The 22,158-nt window shown below is 41.7% G+C and overlaps 1 protein-coding gene across 3 annotated transcripts in view; it reads left to right on the top strand.

Annotated features, from left to right (window-relative positions):
• The window catches only part of DSP (desmoplakin), a 49,533-nt gene that overhangs the window by 13,579 nt on the left and 13,796 nt on the right, over positions 1-22,158 (top strand). For all 3 annotated transcript variants that reach the window (XM_054017278.1, XM_054017277.1, XM_054017276.1), the window contains exons 3-19: positions 641-789; positions 1,894-2,068; positions 5,943-6,071; positions 7,798-7,848; positions 8,713-8,874; positions 9,864-9,968; positions 10,815-10,910; positions 11,463-11,588; positions 12,517-12,669; positions 13,537-13,691; positions 14,477-14,603; positions 15,552-15,762; positions 16,391-16,608; positions 17,695-17,861; positions 18,365-18,503; positions 20,141-20,334; positions 21,553-21,715. In XM_054017278.1, the coding sequence (XP_053873253.1) occupies positions 641-789; positions 1,894-2,068; positions 5,943-6,071; positions 7,798-7,848; positions 8,713-8,874; positions 9,864-9,968; positions 10,815-10,910; positions 11,463-11,588; positions 12,517-12,669; positions 13,537-13,691; positions 14,477-14,603; positions 15,552-15,762; positions 16,391-16,608; positions 17,695-17,861; positions 18,365-18,503; positions 20,141-20,334; positions 21,553-21,715 (2,520 nt within the window). The remainder of the gene's footprint in view (positions 1-640; positions 790-1,893; positions 2,069-5,942; positions 6,072-7,797; positions 7,849-8,712; positions 8,875-9,863; positions 9,969-10,814; positions 10,911-11,462; positions 11,589-12,516; positions 12,670-13,536; positions 13,692-14,476; positions 14,604-15,551; positions 15,763-16,390; positions 16,609-17,694; positions 17,862-18,364; positions 18,504-20,140; positions 20,335-21,552; positions 21,716-22,158) is intronic.

Raw genomic sequence — 22,158 nt, 5'->3', positions numbered from 1 at the left:
TCCCTTAATTCCTGGAGTGAAATATTGGCTCCATTTAGGTAAATGGGAGTTTTGCTGTTGACTTCCATGGAGCTAGGATTTAATCTCTGGTGTTTATAAAGACCATAAGCGTTCAAGTCTGAAATTGTCAATGGACTTAGGGGCAGTTCTTAACACAACAACGTGGGAAATGTGACCATTGTGGACAAGTATGGAAACATTTTTCATTTTGAGGGTTAGTATGATGGTCCCAATGCCAGATTCAAGGAAACCAAGCTATGTGTACTAAGGAGACTATCATTATTTTTTTGGAAGGCTTTGATTTGTATCTACAGTGCTGACATTTTGGTATAGTGGGAAATAAAACAAAAGCAGAGACATTAATTATTATTTAAAAGTATAATCACAGAAGAGGAGATTCGTAAGGAATTTCGAAATAGTCGCATTTCAAATCATTATATTTATTAATATTCATTTCTTATTTATTGCATGTTGACAGAACTGAAAGCAAAAAGAGTTTATCAGCTGTCTCCAAGTGCAGTGTGTCATACCTTTTTAAAATTTAATTGCTCCCGATAACAGATCAAAGCATTGTCTCTCTTTAAATAAATTACTGAGCTGGGATTTGTACAATGTATGATTTTTCTTCTGTTTCATTTAGGAATTGAAATATGGGGATGGCATTCAAATAAGCAGGAACAGAGAACTGGAAGAATGTTTTGCGCAGGCTAATGAACATATGGATATCCTAGATGGACTGATCAGAGAGATGAGGCAAATGGGCCAGCCTTGTGATATGTATCAGAAAAGGTACTGCCATTGGTGAATGACAAGAAGAATGTGCTCCCGTCACATTGTAAACAAACAGCCTTCTCATTATCCCTTCAGAGCTTAAAAAAAAACAACCCCAACCAGCAATGGGACAAATGATTGTGATCTTGTTTACCCAAGTGTAAATCTGGAGTAACTCCACTGAAGTCAGTGACATGACTCTGCTTTTATGCTGTAACTGAGATCAGAATCTGCTCCAGCATGCTGGCCTTGTAGTGCGGAATCTTTGGCACATATGAAAGTGCATACCATTTTATTCCTCTCTGCATGTGAATTGTGTCACACCTTGTGCATCTAAAGCTGGGGGAAAACCAAGCCACCTAAGCTGTCGGAAAAGATAGCTTTCATGAGATTTGTGTGCTGTGTACATAGGCATTTCTGCAGCAGAGGCCAGCAGAAATAATTACTTTCCGTGTACGTATATGAGACTTACTGCTGCATGTGATTTTTAGTGTGGAGCTTTAGCAGACAGGATGTAGCTGTGTCTGTTTGACCTACTGTAATGATCTTTCATTTGAGGATTGGCAGGATTTCCTTCTGAACCTGTCATCCTCACTCCCCATTCAATCAGAGGAACGAGTAAGGAGTGATATCAGGGACTCTCCTCCTCACCAGACACAAATTTGCTGCCTCCGAAATGCTCACAGTTCCTGCTGCCAGAAAACCAAGAGATCAGAAGATGGAACTAAACTCCAGTTCCCTTCATGCTAGTGCAGGGCAATACCGCTCAGTGGACCTGGCAGCATTATACTTCTCATGAAGTCTCCTGTCTCAGTTGCTTTCCTGAGATTTTTGTCAAGGTTCTGTTCCTCAATCAGATCACGTGGGGGTAGGGTGATCAGATGTCCTAATTTTATAGGTACAGTCCCGATTTTTGGGTCGTCTTCTTATATTTCTTTCCTATTACCCCCCACCCCCGTCCCGATTTTTCACATTTGCTGTCTGGTCATCCTACGGGCGGTGTGTGTGTGGGGGGGGTGTTCTTGCACACTTCCTGGTTCAGCAGGAGATGTGAATTGCTTTATTTACATCTCTTTTGGGTATTTTCCTGGTTCGTGCTAACTATTTCCTTTCCCTTTTCAGGCTTCTTCAGCTTCAAGAGCAAATGCGTGCCCTTTATAAAGCCATCACTGGGCCTCGCGTCCGGAGGGCCAGCTCTAAGGGTGGTGGCTGCTATTCCTCTCAGAGCGGCTCAGGCTGGGATGAGTACACCAAACGCATCACCAGTGAATGTTTGGGCTGGATGAGGCAGCAGAAGGTAAACCTATCCGAAGCGCAAATAGGGTAGTCAAAAATGGTGCAGCGTTAAATCTCACTTCACACTCGGTGTTGTGGGAACCATCAGAACATTTTTAAAAAAGCTTGTGAGACAATGTTGTGTTGTCTCTTCTTCCTTTTTCTTTTAATTGCAGTTCATTATAGATATGTATTTTCATTGAAATAAAGAACAGGATCCAGAACCCTATGTAACAGGGAGAAAAGGTGGCTCCCAGATGGTATAACGAAGACTGTGACACAAAGAAATAATGGGCCATTTATTTCAGATTCGTGCTCAGCATTTGCACTATTCCTGCATGCCTACCTTTTTGCCTTCACATACACCCTCTATGCCTTTGATTTATATTTACCAACTGCCCAGTTAAGACCATCTGCCATGGTTTTATCCTTTTGGCCAGTACACTGTAGCTAGTACCCCAGTAGTGTACCTACATCCCAGCTAGAGTAGGAAAGTAGCATTGCTAGTTAGAGGACTAAGCTTTTAAAAATGGTTCCCTAAATAGCAAAATTTCAGATGTGACAAATGTTCATGTGCACCGGCCGCATGTGAAAAATTCACATTTGTCTGTGTACACAAGTTGCTGAAGACACCTGTTATAACCCAGTAGTCTGGTTCTGTGCTGATGAGGTGGTTACCCTATTTTTATGATTTGATAAATCCCTTGGAGTGCACCCATTATCTGGCTGGTGGGAGGTGTGGGAGAAAATGGCTGCAATTGGAATTTGCACCAATCCAGCCTTGAATTTGGATTTCTATCTATTACTTTTCCAAAACAAAGAACTATTTAATCTGCTTTTATGATAATACGTACGGCTACGGCCCCATCTTCCTAGCTTCCGTTTACGGTATTTACCAGGTGGCTTTTTTGCAAACCACATGAGGAAAGATAAGCTCCTTGCACACTCCCTTTAATCCTCCACACCTGTGTGAATACCAGTCACTCTCCAGGGCTGTGGGTTCTATAATCACTCCCACAGAGGCATGTTGTAGGGGAGGGTGGGGAAGTGGAGATGCACTAGCATTGTGCCTGCAGAGTCCAGGAGTAGGTATGATTCCTCCAAACATGCTGTGGGAGGAACACACTCACTGCTAGCGCTTGTTACAGTTTAGGAAATGGTGTAACTTGTACGGGGGGACTTCCAGCTACAAGTCAGTGTGAAGACCAGAGATCACCCACCAGCCATTGTACTTAACATGGGACACCCCATTCAGACAGGCCTACCTGTACACAGGGAGCACAGGCTTTCTGGCTGCATCCTGTATAGAAGCTCTAGAGGAAAAAGAGGGTTCACTCCCCATGCCAGTTCCCTTAGCTCACCCAGGCTGGGTCAGTTATCATTTGGCCCCTTAGCACTTTTTTTGTTTGACAGTTCACATTAGTTTTGAACTCTTCCCTGCTTCCTGTACTCCACAATACATACTGTATTTCACTCCCCTGGAGTCTAGGATCTATTATGCAGAGCCCAGCTACAGGACCAAGGTAGTGTTTTCCCTAGTAATACGATACATGGGAAACCATTCACAGCAGCTGTTGCTTTCTGCCTCTGCTTTATTTTTCTTTCATGGTGGTTTGTTGATAGGAGAATCAGATGCTAAATATCCCAACTGAATTTCCGTGGTGTATAGAAAGGCAGTGAGCTGGAATCCAGCCACTCCTTATTTACACACTGGCAATCATCTAAGTTGCTGCTGCTTTAAACACTTTGGCCTTTAGCTGAAATGAAAAAAGGGTCAAAGTCCTATGTAATTTATAGATGGCCGACTGTATAAAATGGCTTCCTTTGTTGGAATCTTTCCAGCTCTGCCTAACCATGGGTGTGGCTCAAGATAGCAGGTATTGTAGTAGTAGTTGTATTGCAATGCTGAGTCATAGCGATTTGGTTTCAGGTTAATAATTACCTGATATGCTCTCAGCCCAAGAGTGATATGGGCATGTATGTGTATGTATGTGTATTCACAGACACCACATATATACATATCAATATCTCTCTCAGACTGAGATAATATCTGGTAATTATCAGCATGGAAACAATTCTTCATATATAATATAGAAGAAGCCAAATATCAAAAAAGTGATTTGGCTGTGTGTTTACAGTTGGAAGCATAATGATTTTGATCATCCTTATAATGGATTTAATGGACTTTGGTATTTAAAAATATCAAAACAAGGAATTGTAATCCTTGCTAGCTATTGTCAGGGTGCATTGTCACTTTTTCAAAGAACGTTTCTAGAGATTTTTCCCTTGACATAGCAAGCATCCCAAATAGAAATGTTACCAATTGGTAGGGCCCTACCAAATTCACGGCCATGAAAAATGCATCACGGACCATGAAATCTGGTCTTTTGTGGCTTTTACCCTATACTATACAGAGTTCACGGGGAGACCAGCATTTCTCAAATTGGGGATCCTGACCCAAAAGGGAGTTGTGTGTGGGGGGGTTGCAAGGTTATTTTAGGGGGAATCACAGTATTGCCACCCTTACTTCTGCACTGCCTTCAAAGGTGGGCAAATGGAGAGTGGCGACTATTGACCGGGCACCCAGCTCTGAAGGCAGTGCCCCACCAGCAGCAGCACAGAAGTAAGGGTGGCAATACCATATATTATGCCACCCTTACTTCTGTGCTGCTGCCTTCAGAGCTGGGCGGCCAGAGTGGCGGCTGCTGACTGAGGGCCCAACTCTGCAGGCAGCTGTGCAGAAGTAAGGGTGGCGATACCATACTAGGCCATCTTTACTTCTGTGCTGGTTCTGGCAGTGGCTCTGCCTTCAGAGTTGGGCTCCTGGCCAGCAGCCACTGCTCTCCAGCCACCCAGCTCTGAAGGCAGCACTGCCACCAACAGCAGTGCAGAAGTAACGGTAGCAGTACCACAACGCCCCCCTACAATAATCTTGTGACCCCTCTCCCAACTCCTTTTTGGGACCCTTACAATTACACCATGAAATTTCAGATTTAAATTGCTGAAATAATGAAATTTATGATTTTTAAAATCCTATGACTGTGAAATTGACCAAAATGAACTGTGAATTTGGTAGAGCTCTACCAATAAGCCACTCTGTCTTGAATGGTCCCTTACCATATGTGCTAACTACTTATGCTAAACAATTGGTTCCATTTCACGTTTGCTGTGATGCTAGGAGTACCTTTCCCAGACCCGAAGAAGAGCTCTGTGTGGCTGAAAAGCTTGTCTCTTTCACCAACAGAAGTTGGTCCAATAAAAGACATACCTCACTCACCTTGTCTTTCTAATATCTTGGGACCAATACAGCTACAACTGCATATACCAATAGGCCAGACAGACAATGTGTTCCAGAGTCATTCTGGTCTAAATAATATAGTCCAAATTCTGCTCTTAGATATACCTGTGCTGCCCCCTATTGAAGTCTGTAAGTTACTGTAATTTATTTTGATGGAAATGTAATGTGTAACTGAGAGTAGAATTTGGCTGTGTGTATTTTCACAAGCTACATGAATCTCAGAGTCATAGGGCCAGATTCTGTTTCCAGAGACATCAGAGAAGCTCCTGTGATGTCAATTAAGTTACTCTGGGGAACATAAAGGAACAGTTTAGCTCAGACCCACTAAAGATGAAAATATACCTTATCTAGTCCAGTTTTAAGTGACTCAAGTGATGGTTCCTCAGCCACTATGTTAGGAGCCTGTTACACCATCTAATAAAGATCTCACTTTTAGGAAACTTTTTTTAACTCCTATTCTGAGCTTCCCTTAGCTCAGTTGTACACCTTACCTCCTAGAGTCGGATTTCCCTGTGTGTGTTTTTCCCTGGTGCTTTGTTTTGGATAATATGTGCCTTATTGCAAATGAAGAGACACATGCTTTCCCTTTTTTCTTTAGGCTGAAATGGAGTTAGTGAAATGGGGTTTTGACGCAGCAGCTATTGAGCAACAAATTAATGACCACAGGAGATTTCACAATGCCATCGGGGACTATCGCTGGCACCTGGACAAAGTGAAAACAGATCTGGTAATCGACTTTCTCCATCCTTCTAAGTTCATATCCACAGGTTGCTAAAATTACTGCAGCAGTGAGGATAGCCAGGTGTCTTCTGTTCAAAAGGCCTGGCTGTCAAGATTACGGCAGCTTTAGGCCCGGATGCTTGTAATCCGTCCTGCCTTTTTTTGCTATTCCCTTCTTTTTCCAATATTTCCATGAAGATAACGATATTGAGCAATGATGTGGAATTTCATAATTTTGTATAAACTTTAACAAATGAATCCTCACAACACTTCAGTGGCATAGGTCAGAATTGTTGTTCCTATTTTATAGCTAGGGGAGTTTGATACACAGAGATTAAGGGCTAGATTGTGCCCTGAGCAAAGGGTGCTGTGAAGACGGTTCCACCCCAGGAGCAGACCAGGCAGGTATTTTGTCTGACCTCTCTGAGGCACAACACTTTCCCTGTTCCCCTTTGGTTCTAGGATGGGGAATGGGGCAGGCCTTTAAAAGGTGCTGCTTGCACCTCCCTGATACTTGGCCAGCAAGTGGGAGGAATGGGGGAGTCAAAGCTCCACCCTTCTTTATTCCTTTCCTATGCACTTGGTCACATGGGAGCCCAAGGGCTGTGTGCTACAGACCTGGAGCCAAGACCTAAGTATATCTTTCTCGGCCAAGCAGAAGGGGGTGGGGGAGCAATCTCATTTTTACTCCCTTGCTTGGACAAGTAAGAAGGGGCACAATCTAGCCCTAAGTGTTTTACCTGACATTACGCAAGGAGTCAGTGGCAGACCTGAGATTAAAAACAAGAACGTGCAGCTCCATGCTCAGACCACTAGACCATGCTGTCTCTGGGTATATGTCTACAGTGCACTCTCCTTACAGTGCGGTGTAGAGTACATACACTGCACTCTTCCCTAGCATGGATATAAATAGAAGCGTTGATGGCGAGGCACTGCTTCGGCGAAGAAAGACACACCTGCACCCTTGGGTATATACCCTACACAGCTATCTATACCCCAAGCAATGCCTCCCCCATCTACACTGCTATTTTTAGCAATGTAGTGCCCCACTGCCTCCTTACTACTAGAGCCTTGTCCTGTCGCTGGATGCTGCCTAGCCTTTCCCGGCTACCTCTCCAGTGCCAGAGCCTTTCACTGATGTGTGTAGCTACACGCTGCAGTGTGGATGCAACTTGCTTTTAATTGCAGCATGTAGCTAGCCATACCCTACACGCTGCTGCCAGTGGTGTGTTGTGTAGACATAGCGTTGTGGAAATTGTAAGGCTATCCACTAGTTCTAAAAATGTGTCGGTTCCATGTAATTGCACAGGACACCCACTTTCAGGAGCAGTTCGATGAATTACAGAGACGATGTGCGTACTGAGCAGCAGTGGGGAGATTGCTCATCCAGTGCATGGTCAGACTGTCCTGGTGCTGCCCAAGGGGTGCTGGAGCTCTGCACCACCTCTTGCGGAAAGCTTTGCCAAAGTGTGCAGTCTGGGCCTAAGTTAATTGGGTCATATCAGCACGATTTTTTAGTTCCTGTAACGGAAATCCGAGCAGACAACTGAGTCTACCTGATGTCAGTTCATGAGACTGAGTGTGATTTCATTCAGCCCTAATATCCATCTGTCTTAGGATTGTCTGTGGCACCCATTGCTATAGTATGTAAGCACCTAGAGTATGCCCAGTTCTCTCATCTCTAGGTTTGTCAGTATGCAAAGCACACTAAATAATTATTGTCTTTGTTTCAGCGTGAGAAGGCTGCAGTTCATCAGCTAGAAGAAGAATATGAAACCGTGCTGGTAAGCACAACATTTGTTGACCTCCGACAGGTTTGGAACGCGTGCTCTGTTTGATAACTTGCTTACAGTTGATACAATAAGGGTAAAATAGCCTCCTGTGCAGAGGCCCAGTACACAGCTTGTGCACCTTGCCAGTCCCACTTCAGCCCAATCTGCAGAGGGATGAATTTCATTCTCACTGTTTAAGAGGCAGGTTGGATTTTAAAACATAGATGCTGAGAGTGTCTAATTTGCACTTTTGTACCGTATTCTTTTATGCATCTTGTTGACCTGCGTTCCACTTCCAGGGATCTGTTCTGCTGTTGGCATATGAACGTAACTCCCACTAGCAGTAATGGGACTTAGCAGGGGCAGCAGGAAAACTGACCCCTTCATTTTTAGTCTCTCGCTTTTATTTATTTATTTATTTTTGTATCTTTCTTGCCTGTGAGATTCACTCCCTACTATTTGCTGCAGTGGTACCTGAAGTTCAGTACTCTCTGATCTACAGCAGATTTGTCCCTTGCTGGGCTCTGCTAATAGTTGTACCAATAACAATCACGCATTGTGTTCCTCTTTAGATCAGTGGGGCTTTCTTGAACTATTTCCCTCTTTTGGAAGTAAATAGATGCACCTCTTTAACAACCCAAACTCACTCAACAAAACACATACAAATACTGAGTCATGCTGTTCTATTTATGCTTGAACCAAATGTTTTCAGAGGCTGATGACTTCTAGATCCCACTACTTAATAAATCCAGACACTTTGTCTATTTTCAGCAGTTGCCTTGCAATCTATTTTTTGTATTAATTTTAAAAGAAGGTGCATTTTGTGATTCTGATTTTTTTTTAACCTTTTCATTTTATTGTTGATTTTCCTTGTAGAGATCCTCCTTTGAGAGAATGGATCAACTGCGTCAGTTTCAGAACCTCATCCAAGCCACTAGCAGAGAGATCATGTGGATCAATGACTGTGAGGAAGAGGAACTTCTGTATGACTGGAGTGACCGGAACACAGATATTGCCAGGAAGCAGGAGGCCTTTTCTGTAAGTTAGTGCCAAAAACAACCTCCCTGTGGACTTTTCATAATAAATCCTGATGATGGGGCACTGCACTGCTCAGGAGACTGGTACTGTGTCTGAATTCCTTCACTTTCCAGGTTGCTAGTTTGTAGCTGTGTGTGGTGGGTATTTGAATCAGGATTGGATGTCTTTCTGAAAAATAGGCTCTAGCTAAACTAGAAGTCATGGGCTTGCTGGAGGAATCACTGGTAGATATTCTATACCCTGTGCTAAGCAGGAGGTCAGACTTGATAGCCATAATGGTCTTTTCTGGCTTTAAAATCTGTGACTCTCTGGTGCCCTTTGTGATATGGCTTGGTGACCTCAGGCCAGTTCCTTATGGACTGATGGCCACGTCTAAAAGCCCCACTATTTCAATTAGCACTTCTGTTGGCAAATTGTGCAGAGAGCAACGATCACATGGACATAGAGAAGAAACTACTGTCTCACCTCTATTGACTGTCTCTTGGCACACAGGGAGTGTTGGGAAAGATGCTGCATTTAGACAGCGAAAGACACAGGCAGTGACAATGCAAGCTTTCTCTCCCAAGCACCACATTCATTTAAAGAAGAAAACAAAATGTACAGTCCTGAGCAGATACTTTTTTAGTCATATTACATTAGATTTTGCAAGGTGCTGCAAATTTTCCTTTGATCACTGCACATAGACAGTAAGAGCTAGAGGGTGGCTTTGTTGCCCTGCAAAGGGAGCAGTGCAGAGCTGTACATCTGCAGGAGTGGCACTGGAGAGGTGGTTCTTCTAACAGTTGTTTTTTTTTTTTTTTAATGGACTATATTAATATATCACTTTGAATACATAACATATAATTATTTAATTTTTATATGCTAGTAGTTTTTTGCAGTACTTTTTCAGCCTTTAATGTTTTTTGGAAACTCTTATTAAACAAGATAATGACATGTGATTGTTAATTTGCCTGTGAAGTGTTGTTTAATGCTGTGCTTTGAATTCACAGAAACGCATGAGCCAGTTGGAGCTTAAAGAAAAAGACCTCAACAAACTTAAGCAAGAAAGTGACCAACTAGTGCTCAATCAGCACCCTGCTTCTGACAAAATTGAGGTAGGTTATGCTACTTGGGATTAAACCCGATCCCATAGTTCTTCTGTGAGTGAAATTCCCAGTGAAGTGGAAGATCTGTAAATTAAATTCCATATTTGTGTGGCAGCTCCAGGGAGACAGGTTTGTTGGCAAAACTGATCATTTTCCTAAAGGAAAGGGGGGGAGGGGTGTTTAGAAAATTCATGGTTGGTCTTAAGGCAATATTTAGGTGTATCCTAAATTCCTTCATCTCACATGGATTGATTTATATGAGACCTAGTTAATTGTAGCTAGGCATCTCATTCTTGTTGCTCTGACTTTTTAGCTGCCCAGGTTTTGAAGGTAGCCACGCCTCTCATTGAGGGATCATTTAATCTGACTGCAAGCACTTTCTCCAACTGAAATCTAGAATGTAAATCAGTAGGTAGGCCAGGAAATTTTGTTTTCACAATTTGGAATACATTGTTTTGTCTTATCTAACATTTAAAGAGACTCCATCAATTTGAAAATAACATTTCTGTCTGAAAATATTAGAACTACTATAGTTACAAGTGACACCTAAGAACACTGTAACCGAAAAGTTACTGGGGAAAAAAAGATTTTTCCTTTATTTTTCAGATTGTCAAATGCACGAAGTAAGCAGTCCTTTATAGAGAGGAAATGGTGAATATTGACTCTACACAGTCAGTTAGCTAGTCAGTTGCTACCTTGCTGAAAATCGGAAAGTCACTCACAGTTGCATGTATTTGCAGTAGCAGACCCTACCTTTGTAGGTAGTTTAAAGAAAAAGAATCATGTTCTAGACTTGAGGTGAGTGGAAGATCGGTGCAACGAATCATGTTCTTTTTTTTAAATTAATTTTTGTAGGCATACATGGACACACTGCAAACTCAGTGGAGCTGGATTCTTCAGATCACCAAATGCATTGATGTTCATCTGAAGGAGAATGCAGCATACTTTCAGGTGAGTTCTGGTGTTTGCAGTAATAATGCTCTTTGTGTATCAGAAGTTTTATTTCTCTTCATTTATACTTCAAGCTTTGTATAACATTTTTTTGAAAATGTCACATTTCAAAAAACTCAATTAAATTACTATCAATTTTGAGTAACAGAAGACCATGTTCTCTGGCCCTTCCTGGAGTAAAATTCCCATTGATTTCAGTGAGTTTTGCTCGAGTAAGAACTGCAGAATTTGGCCTGTTGATTTGACCAACAATTCATAGGAAGTTGGCATTTCCCTTACTTCTGTAGTTGATTAAAAGCATGAACTTTGTCCCTAGGTACTTGAAAGACATTTTTCCTATGTCCAAATCTTCATAAATTCATATAGTTATGTATCAAGTACCCCATAACATTATATTATTGTTTTATACACTGCAGTTCTCCATGATGTAAATTGGGATTCTCATGTTAGATAATGATTCTGATTCCTTTTACTTGTGAAGATACCCACCCCTTCTTAAAGGAGTAGTTTTTGAGAGTTCTGTGTAACTGAAATCACAATCCTTCTTTGTAGTTTTTTGAAGAGGCTCAATCCACTGAAAACTACCTGAAGAACCTACAGGACTCTGTCAGAAAGAAGTACATATGTGATAAGAACATGTCACTCCAAAGCCTGCTGGAACAGATCAAAGAACTTGAGGTACTGTCACCCCTTGCAGATTTCACTAACAAATTATGGGCCTGCTCCAATTGAAATCAATAGCAAAACTCTCATCGATTTCAGCAGAAGTAGGATTGGGTCCATTTTGTGTACTAGTGCATGCAGTACTCTATAGTATAAGACAGAATGACACTACATTGGTGGATCTTTCTGGTGATGTCTCACACGTGGGTCAGCATCATTTGAGTTTGTATTTCAACTCTTCATAGGCAACTTTGCTGAACATTGTGTTATGTTATATAGTGTGGGCCCAGCTCATTCCCAGGTGTAAGGCATGCTAGAAAATAGAGAGAACAGACATCAGATGAATCTGTAGGCACCAAAACAGATTCTCTTCCTTTCCCTCCAAAAAAGTATAGTATGCTTAATAAAGGATGTAACACACAATTTTATATTGTAGTAGTCTCCCTGGCAAATCTTAAGACTTGAAGCTATATTTGACTTAAATGTTTGTTCATCAGGAGCTGGTCATACAGTCCTGACTTACTCCTTATTCAGTGAAAACAGCCAATGATTTTAGTAGGAACTTGCCTGAACAAGAACTGAGTGAAGATTCAGGAGGAGGGTGTTTGATTCTGAGAGAATGCATAGTGTGCTAGGCTCTTTCCATTTGGCCCCAAGCTTTTGAACTTTACTTTAAACAAATCATAGATCCAGATAAAACACTATGGGATGCCTCAGTAGCTGGCAGAGCTGTAGAAATACTTTAATTCACTTACAGCCTTTTTAAAAAAAAACAAAAAAACCTACAATTTTTTCATAGATCAAATTGAGGTCAATAGAAGTTTTGCCACTGTCTTCGGGGAGAGCCAGATGTGGGCCATTGTGACATTAATACAGATGTGTGAAGTGTGAATATGGTTTCTTTTTTTTAAATGAAGTGTTAAAATACAATTTACCTTTCCAGAATGAACGAGAGAAAATTCTGGAATACAAGAGGCAAGTGCAGAACTTGGTGAATAAATCCAGGAAGATTGTGCAGTTGAAGCCTCGTAACCCAGACTACAGGAGTAACAAGCCCATTATCCTCAAGGCCCTGTGTGACTACAAACAGGATCTGGTAGAGTACTCATTACAGATTGAGAATGAACACTATAAAAAGTAGAGCTGACCAAATAATTGCCAATGAATCACTGATCTGACAAATGTAACCTTTAATCCTCTCTTTGTCAAGATCGAATGTTTTGAATTGATTTGAATCTTTCTGAATAGTTTGCTCAAATATTCGTAACTGTACTGCGTCACTTAGTTGTCATTGGTCAATAAATTGCATGCTATTGTTTCTGTCCCCGATTGGATGAATTCACAATTTGTTCTGGAGCAGATATTTACACATGCAAATGTAAAGTTCCTCTGTGGATCAGAGGGCCAGCGCAAGGTTCTTCACACCACTCAAATGCTGGATAGGAGCTGATGAGGGGACTGCAGGTGGAGCAGCCATTGAGGGGTGCCTGAACAGCCTTGCATGCTGTGGAAAGGGTCTCCACACCTGCCCTGTATTGGCTGGTGAGGAAGGACAAGATGGAGTGGCCCTAGACCTGTATTCATGACTGCACAGTGCCTGAGTAAATGGGCTGTTCACTGGGGAGTTTTTTGAGGGCAAACAGAGGAAGGAATCTTCCCTTCCTGGATGTGGGAGGGCAGTGGAGATGCATTGTGGCCATGACTGCAGCCTCAGGGCTGCAGGAGCTCCTGGCAGACATGGATGGTGGATCTAGGTAATTATGACCCACGAGCATGGTGCTTTGGGAAATGCCAGTGAGGCAATGGGCCTCCTTACGCCACCATAGGAAGTGGGTTAAAGCCACAGACCACACCCCCCTCCCGCCCCCCCGGTTAATGGTCTGTCCGTCTTGCCTAGAAAACCATATTTTGCTTAAGCTTAAGAAAAATATTTTAAAAAATAATTCTCCTGCTTTACTTACAGAAAACTGTGCGTAAAGGAGATGAATGCATACTGAAGGACAACACTGAACGCAGCAAATGGCTTGTGACTGGCCCAGGGGGAGTGGATATGCTGGTGCCATCTGTCAGTCTTATTATTCCTCCTCCTAATCCATTAGCTGTGGATCTTGCTACTAAGTGAGTTACTGACAAGGTTCTGAATATTTTGCCTAGGTTTGGGAAGAGTCTGTTTAAAAAGCCCTGCTTTATAACTTGGGCCTGATCAGGCACAGGAGTAAAGGATCAGGCCCCTTATTTGTAGAAATTCACCCCATGGATGAAACTTGGTGCATACTAAGAACATTTAAAAATCAGACTGAAAAAGAAATGTCTGTCTGCATCCCTGCTCCCTAACCATCTCAGCTGCCTTGGAGCCATTGGCCACTGACACAGATTAGAGTGGACCACAGGTTACTCTAATTTGTGCCAAGGATTGGCCTGGTGTGAAGCAGCTGTAGGACTGGGAACTTCCCCTCTGACAGCCACACTGAGTACTCCTGGACTGCAGTTCTGGATCTGGTCTGAATCGTCTTCAGTCAAAACTTTTTGTAGCTTTTGCTGATTTGTGTCACACTTCTAACATCACTTTAATGTGGCCTGCATGGGAGGGAGAAAAAATGGATTGTGCCCCTTTTTTTTTCTTCTTCGTCATGTGTAAAAGCCTTCTTCCTTTTCACTAGTAGCTTCACATGTCCTCATGATTAAAATACATTGTAGAACTTGAAATACTACCTGTAAATTAATTTGTAATGTATTTTCTGGTTTAAAAATAAGCAAAAGCTAATTGACAGAGATCATTTCTCAGAGGCCAGTCTCAGCACACAGCTAGACAGGCCGGCTGGAGTTTCTCAGACTAATGTTTCTGCGATGGGCAGGAGGCTTAGAAGTTCTCACTGACTGTGAAATCTCTTTTCCCATCTCAGGATTGAGCAGTACTATGAAGCTATTCTGGCTCTGTGGAACCAGCTATACATCAACATGAAGAGTCTGGTGTCCTGGCACTATTGCATGATTGACATTGAGAAAATCAGGGCTATGACTATTGCTAAGGTGGGTATTTAATTGCCCTTTGCTATGATGGGCCAGTGGAGCTCAGCCTTTTCATACAGCTATGCCAGTTGACTAGACTTCTTGCTATACAAAGCAGTGCTCACTATGTCCTATTCAGTTGTCCCTCTAACATACACTAGAATGTGGGGTGCTCTAAACTCCCAGTACTGTGATTTAGAACAGCCTAAACTCTATCTCAGGTTACAGCATGCAGATTAGTTAGAGCCTTGCATGAATACAAAACTTTGAATCCACATCCGATTCATGAACCGCAGAGATGGTACACAATACAGCTGCATGCACGGATGCAGATATCCTTGGATATAAAGCAGATAGCCATGGATTTGTAGGGTAGGAGAACAGTGGGAATGAACTGGGGTCCGGAACAGCAATTCATCATTAAAGTGGGCCAAAGCTCAGAAAATCAGTCACCGAAAGCCTGAAGTACTAATATTGCCACTGACCACACATACTGTACTGGCACTGGTGTCACATGTAGTCATGTCTAGAACCACTGTGTTAGACTTTATGACTTTGTTGTGCAGGGACTATAGATCTATAAAACCTTTCATTCTATTAATGGAGAAGCAAAACCCATTCCTGTTTGACTGTGGCAGGGATGTACTGGAAGATTAGCAAGTGGGAAAGTTTGCCTTTTGGGTCCTTTCATAGCCCCCGTTTCATTAGGTACTGCTGGTATTGATGGGTGCTGAGGTGTGAACAGCAGACCCATTCAGTTACCACCAAACTTTGGCAGCCAGAGAGTGAATGTATCTGCTCTACAGAGCACTCACTTTCAATTATAGATAGGCTGGGAAACTTTGTTCTGAAGTGTGCATCCTCTATTGTTTTATAGCACAGCTAGGCTAATATATTTCCTGGTGATTAACTTATCACGAGCCTGCTCCAGTTGTTCCATTTTTAACAATTTCTGCATCTTTGTTTTAGCTGAAAACAATGCGCACAGAAGATTATCAGAGAATCATAACTGATCTGGAGATCCATTACCAAGAATTCCTTAGGAACAGTCAAGGCTCAGAGATGTTTGGTGATGATGACAAACGGAAAATCCAGACTCAGTTCACTGATGCTCAGAAGCACTATCAAACCTTGGTTATACAACTGCCAAATCAGCAACGGCAGCAGCAACAGCAGCAAGGTTTGTTGTCTTTGTTGTTTTGTTTTTGTTTTGTTTTGTTTTTTTAGTGATTGAATGATTTTTTTTTTTTCATAAAAATATTTATGTTTGAGCTCTCTCTTTGGCTAGGCCTGATCCAGTGTCCTTTAAAATCAATAAAAAGACTCCTTTTGACTTCATTGGGCACTGGATTAGGCCCCTACGGGCACACAAGTAATTAAGAAAATCCACTTAAGATGTGTGCCTAAGAACCTCTATTGCTTCTCCCAAGAAAACAAAACTGGATGTGCAATAGTTTGCCCAGAGGAACAAATTGTGTTCTCAGTTACACTGGTGTGAATCTGAACTTATCCCAGCAAAGTCAGTGGAGATGCTAGCACAAATGAGAGCAGAAGTTAGCCCATATTGTCTATTTACAGTGATCAGAAAGTAAAACCTCATTGTTGCATTTTTTTAATATAGCCTTTTCTTTGTGGCACCTGATTTTTTGTTTGTTCTGTTACAGCTGCATAAGAACAAATGAAGGTTTGGGATCTTAATTCCACAAGCCAAATGAACTGTTAGGTCAAATTGTTATTGCCGTGACTTTGCATGTTAGCTCTTTGACAGGTTTCATATGCCAATGGTTATCTCCTAATATGTTCTACAGTGGTAACAACTGAAATCACTCAGTTGGATGCATCAAAACCAGTTCTAATTAATGAAAGAAACCGGGAACTTGAGAAGCAGGAGGCCTGGCTGCTGACAGAACTCCAGAAACTTCGTCGGCAAATAGAAATCTGTGAGATGCGTATGGTGCAACGAACCCCGCTCAGAGTGGATCAGGGGGCTTCCCACAATTTTTCAGTCAAAATAAATGAGTTAGAGGTAAGTGTAGATGTTTTTCCCGGAGCCTTTCAGTCCCAGTGTGAACATTTCCAGCAGACTCTGCTGTATTGCATTCCAGATCAGCTAGGAAATAGCTAAATCCTGTTCTTTTTCTCTGGGTGTTTGTGAGTGTAATTGAGAGAAGACATTTTTCAAGTGGGAACTAACTGTAGTTGTATGGATTGGATTTTCATTCTTCCCTTGGGGGATTAAACAGAAAGAGACAACAATCTGATTTTAGAAGCAAACTCTATAGATGCAGGCCCCCCTGGCTTGTAGCGTGGACATGGGTTCACGTTTTGCACATGCGCAAAAGCAATATTAACATCTTCCTGCCCAGATAATCCCGGGAGGCAGCTGTAATCTGTGTGAAATGCAGACTGGATGCTCTGTCCCTGAATTTTCCTTCCATTGCTTTGGCTGTGGGTTATGAACTCTGAACGGGGGAATGGATCAGAAAAGTGACACCTGGCAGTTCCCCTCCTGACTATGACTTTTTGGGCATGTGCCTGTTCATAGCCTGAATTGGGCCCATTGTGTAATGATTAAAAATATGACCAGCTTCAGTTAATTGTATAAGACTGTACTTCAGTGTCCCCTTAATGCAGTGGCTCAGAAAGTGATAAGAAAAGAAGCTGGTTTTCTTTTTCTGAACTGACTTATTTTTCAAGGGTGAAATCCCCCAGGGGCATGGAGGCTGCAAAGGCCTCCAGAAAAGCAGGACCATGGCAGTGCTGCTATAGGGGGTTGGGCAGTGCCGAAGCAGGCACTGTTTGTTGTTGGTCCCTGTAGAGCTGAATTCCATGTAGCTCAGCGTAAAGCAGGAGGGGTTTGGGGGAGGAGTGGCCAGTGCTTCTACACTTTTTGTGCTTGTGCATAAAAGTGAGTAGAGCTATGCCTAGAGGTAATAGGTAAATATTATTAATGCAGGTTGAGGACCCTACTTTAGTCCTTGCTGAAATCCATTAGGTCAAGTGAAATATTTTGGAGGGAAGATTAGTGGCATATACAATGCAGAATATTCATCTAGCCATGAGAAATGTATCTGCATAAAACAGACATCTTTCTCTCTCTCTCTTTCATCAGGGTATACAGAATGATTCACAAACAATGTCCGACACACTCAACAAGCATAAGGACCTGCTGCCTAACTTCAGAGGCTCTGAAAAGTATGTCTATTTGCAGTTGGAGATAACTAACTTGTTTCAGAAACTGGAAAATATTAATGGTGTCTCTGCTGGCTACTTAGACAGGTAAGAAAATAAAAGTTATAACAACAAATCATGAACTTTAAACATTTTCCTTTCTCTTAACTAGTCCCGTGAATCCCATAGATTCCCTTAGTCCAGAAATCTGCTTTTGTTTATCAATAAAAAACGTTATTTTATGTAGGGCCTTTCATATGACTATGTAACAAAGCACTTCCTAGAATTAATATTCTAGGCGTTGATCCTGCAGAGTGGCCCATGTGGGTTGGCCCATATACCTATGTGGACTTCCATCTCAGTTTCTGAAAGAGTCTGGTGTAGCAGGGTTTTCTTTGTCACAGGCTCCCCCTTTTGACTAATAAGATTCAGTGAAATTATAATGGGTTTAGTGTGTGGATGTTGGGTGATGCTGGTGGCCTGTGATATCCAGCAGGTCAGACTAGATGATCTGGTGGTCCCTTCTGGCCTTAAACTCTGTTCCTGTAAAACCAAACAGCATCATTTTCCTAGATTTATGGATTTATTTTGGGTCACGTTGTTTATTGCAGTTTGAATGCGCTGAGATCACTGCTCCAGGTTATTCTACAAGCAGAAGATGTGATCAAAGTTTTTGAAGTCAGACTCACCGAAGAGGAAACAGTTTCTTTGGACCTTGATAAAGTGGAGGCTTATCGAGCCTGTCTGAAGGTGAGAGGTTAAATGCCTGCTGAAGTGCTGTCTTTCCTGACATTCCAAAGACGCGGGAGGGGGGAGATCTTCAGCTGGTGTAAATCGGCATAGCTCTGTTGATTTTCAGTGGAACTATGCTGATTTATGCCAGCTGAGGATCTGGCCTTCTAGTGTTTAGAAAGCTTCACAGGGTGATATTTTAGCTTTCCTGACATCTCAGGTATGACCAGTTAAATCATAGTGTTGTGTTAGCCAGTGACCTGGTCCTGCGACAGAACTTACCTCAGATCTTCCATGAGAGTTAGGCACATGCAACCCCTCAGCTGCAGGGTTGGACCCTACGTGAATAGGTATCATCAGCTTTGACAGAAAACAGAGTTTGATTAAATGCTTTTATAGCTAGAGGTTATGAATATTTATGGATCCTGTTGTAACTGTTAGGGACATTTTTCACACACTGAAATTATATTTTAGATTCCTGGTGACTTTCAGGAATAAACCCTGTGGGGGGATGAGAGGGGACTCCTATGGTTCACTGAGTAACAGGGTTAGTGTCTCCTAGATTTACTCCCTAAATACCTCTTCTTAATCAGTCTTCTAACTGAGATGTCTGAAGAGTGCATGATCGTCCATAGGGGATGAGCTACGCTTCTGAGGCATGATTGTGCAAGCTAGGGATGGAGCGGCAGCCTCTATTATGAATTTATTTGGATTTGATATCTTTTGTTGGTTTAAGTTACTCGCAGTAGACCAAGTCCATAAGTGGAAAAACTGCTTTGTGCTTCACTGTGGGTAGAATCTGGTTATAGAGCCAATTTACCTGGCATTGGGATGATCATCTTCTAGTAGAGTATACATTCCTGATCATCTTCTAGTAGAGTATACTGCTCTTCTGTTCTACTGCTGTTGTAGTGGGGAAAAAAAGAGGGTGTGGTCAGAGCAAAGGGGACGCAGTTGGAGTACCCTTATACCACACCAATCCACAGCAATAGTTTCAGCCCCTTATAGCCATTTGCAGCCATTGTAGCAGCCCCAAGGCTACTTGCACTTTCACCCAGAGACCACCATTGAATAGAGCAACCCTAGGATTGGGGGAGTGCAAAGGTGGACATTACTTGCACAATATGCAGTTTGGTGAGACCCCAAATGTATTATTATTAAATGTATTTATTTTTAATGTGTGAACTTCTGTGGGTTTTTTTTTAAAGTTTAGTATAAAACTAATCTAAAGAAAAAGGTCTTGTCATTGTTTAAAGATCCACAAAGATTTTTTTTTTTTTAAAATACAGTTAGATAAAAAGTATTTGACAGTATTGTGGCCTGATCCTGTAGCTGTTCCATGTACAGATAAATCCTCTGAAATTAAATGAGACTCAGGTGTAGAGCAACTGGAAGAGCAGTTTAAAATCCACCCTTTACCTTTTAAAAGAGCTAAGATGGTAGTCACAGACAATGAGAGCTCAATTCAAGAAAGCATGTATGTACTTGCTTAATTTTAAGCACATTCTGAAGTCCTGTTGACATCCATATGGTTCAGTGCTTTGCTGAATCAGGGCCGAAATGCTTAAACCAACCCTAATAACACACTATACATACTATAGAAGGTCAAGACCTGGTGGGGAACTAAATGTTTCATTGTTTTCTCTCACATCCAGAAAATGAAAGTAGACCTAAACCAGAAAAAGTCATTGCTGAACACCCTGGAATCTGAGCTGCAGAAAGCAATGCAAATCCACTCGCAGTCTTGCCAGGCTTATGTTCTCTATGATTTGGACCTTGGGAAGTACACTGACAAAGTCAACCAGCTAACAGACCGTTGGCACAGGGTAGAGAAACAGATAGACCACAGGTTTGTCTATATTTCCTAATAGTTCTCTTCCCCTCTCACTCCCCCCGTCGTCCTTGATATTGTGATAATCAGCATGTTGTAGCTAGAAGGAAAACAATGAGCTGATATAACCAGCATTCTGGTAATTTTGGTCTTCTCTGCCAAAAACCAAGCCCTATGCAATGGGAGAATTGTCAAAAAATGGGCTAAGTACACTTTAAAGGACACTGTTGGGTAGGACAGGTCCAAAATGTAGAGTTTTGTTGGGGGAAGGGAAAGATTTATATAACCTAATATGGAAATAAATGTTTTTAGGATTTTTTTTTTTTAAATGTCACTGAAAATAGTTGATTGTTTGGATTTAAAACATTCCTGTGTAGTGTTTTGCTACTTGAACACTGCAACACTGTGCTAGTGTGTGAGAGACAAAAAATGACACTGACTAGAAAAAATGAAACTGATTAATCTGTATTCATTGTTTAGGTTGAATAAATTGGAAAAAAAATAGAACGGCATAAAGAGTAAAAAGGAAATTAGATTTTTTAAATAATATTTCACTTTTAATATATTAGAGCCAAATCCTGAAGTTGTTACTTCAGGCAGTGGTGCTTGAACAATTTTTATAGTGGGGGTGCTGAAAGCGGAAATCACGTATTTGGGTGGTTGTCATTACTTCAAGCCAGGGGGTATGGTAGCACTTCAAGCACTCCTAGTTCCAGCACTGATGACTTCAGGCCAAATTCTGCTCTCAGTTACAGTAAACAAGCTTATGCTGATGTAAATCCGGATAACTGCATCAGTAGTCCTGATTCTGGTCATACTTAAGGTCTGATCAAACCCTTGCTTCCTCCCCCCCTCCCCCCCAAAAAAAATTAATAGGAGTCTCTCCAGTGACTTTGGTGGGAATTAGATCAGGCACTTGTATGGTATCCTCACACAAAAGTTAGGCAGCAAAATCCATACGGGGCAACTAAATAAGTGGTCTGATTTTTAGAGGTGCTGAGAACTCACAATTTGCAGTGACATCTGAAAATAAGAGCAGTTATTTAGGTACCTAAATATGGGTTTAGATGTAAATTTCAGCATACAAATTTTAAAATTTTTACCTTTCAGCAGCTGCTGTTGTTTTACCTCTCGTAATAATGAGCACAAAGAGATGGGATTGTTTAAACAGTTGAAAATTTGTGAAAAATGAGACTGTACTTTTCACACTGATGGTTTTTCTTTGTTTTTTTCTAGATCATGGGATCTAGAAAGACAGGTCAAACAGCTGAAAACTTACCGTGATTTTTACCAGGCTCTGAACAAATGGATCTGTGATGCTAAGCGCAGGCAAGATGCAATTGAAGCTGTGAAATTAGGAGATTGCAACACCATCATGAGATATTCACATGAGCAGAAGGTACGTGGCACCTTACTGCAGTGTGTTCAGTGAACCAGATTTTTAAAATGTATTAATTGTGCAGCAGTGTTGTCTTCATAGTAATGGCCTGTTTTGAGTTAGAAAATATTTGCACTACCAAAAGAACAAAAACAAGCCACAGGCAAAAGATTGCCTCAGGGTTTGTATGGCATCAGTTGAAAAGTTGATTAAACTTAGCCACTTAAGAAATGCAGCAACCATCCTGAGATGCTCCCCATTAGTGACTTATTCCTATTCTGAAATGGTGTTATACCTAAACATGGAAAACAGACTCTTCTTCTTTTTTGCCATTTCCCTCTTTGGGTCGGTGACTTCGATAGCTGTCTTTCAGAACTCATGATTGTACGCATGGCTGTCATGCAAGTTGGTCTCTCTACAGTTTACTGATATCCAGTCTATGTACTGAGTCTTTGGCCTCCCCC

Source organism: Malaclemys terrapin, chromosome 2, assembly GCF_027887155.1.
Source record: "Malaclemys terrapin pileata isolate rMalTer1 chromosome 2, rMalTer1.hap1, whole genome shotgun sequence".
In the NCBI taxonomy this organism is placed as follows: Eukaryota; Metazoa; Chordata; order Testudines; family Emydidae; genus Malaclemys; species Malaclemys terrapin.
The sequence above is the reverse complement of the archived record's forward strand: the minus strand, read 5'-3'. Positions and strand labels throughout refer to the sequence as shown.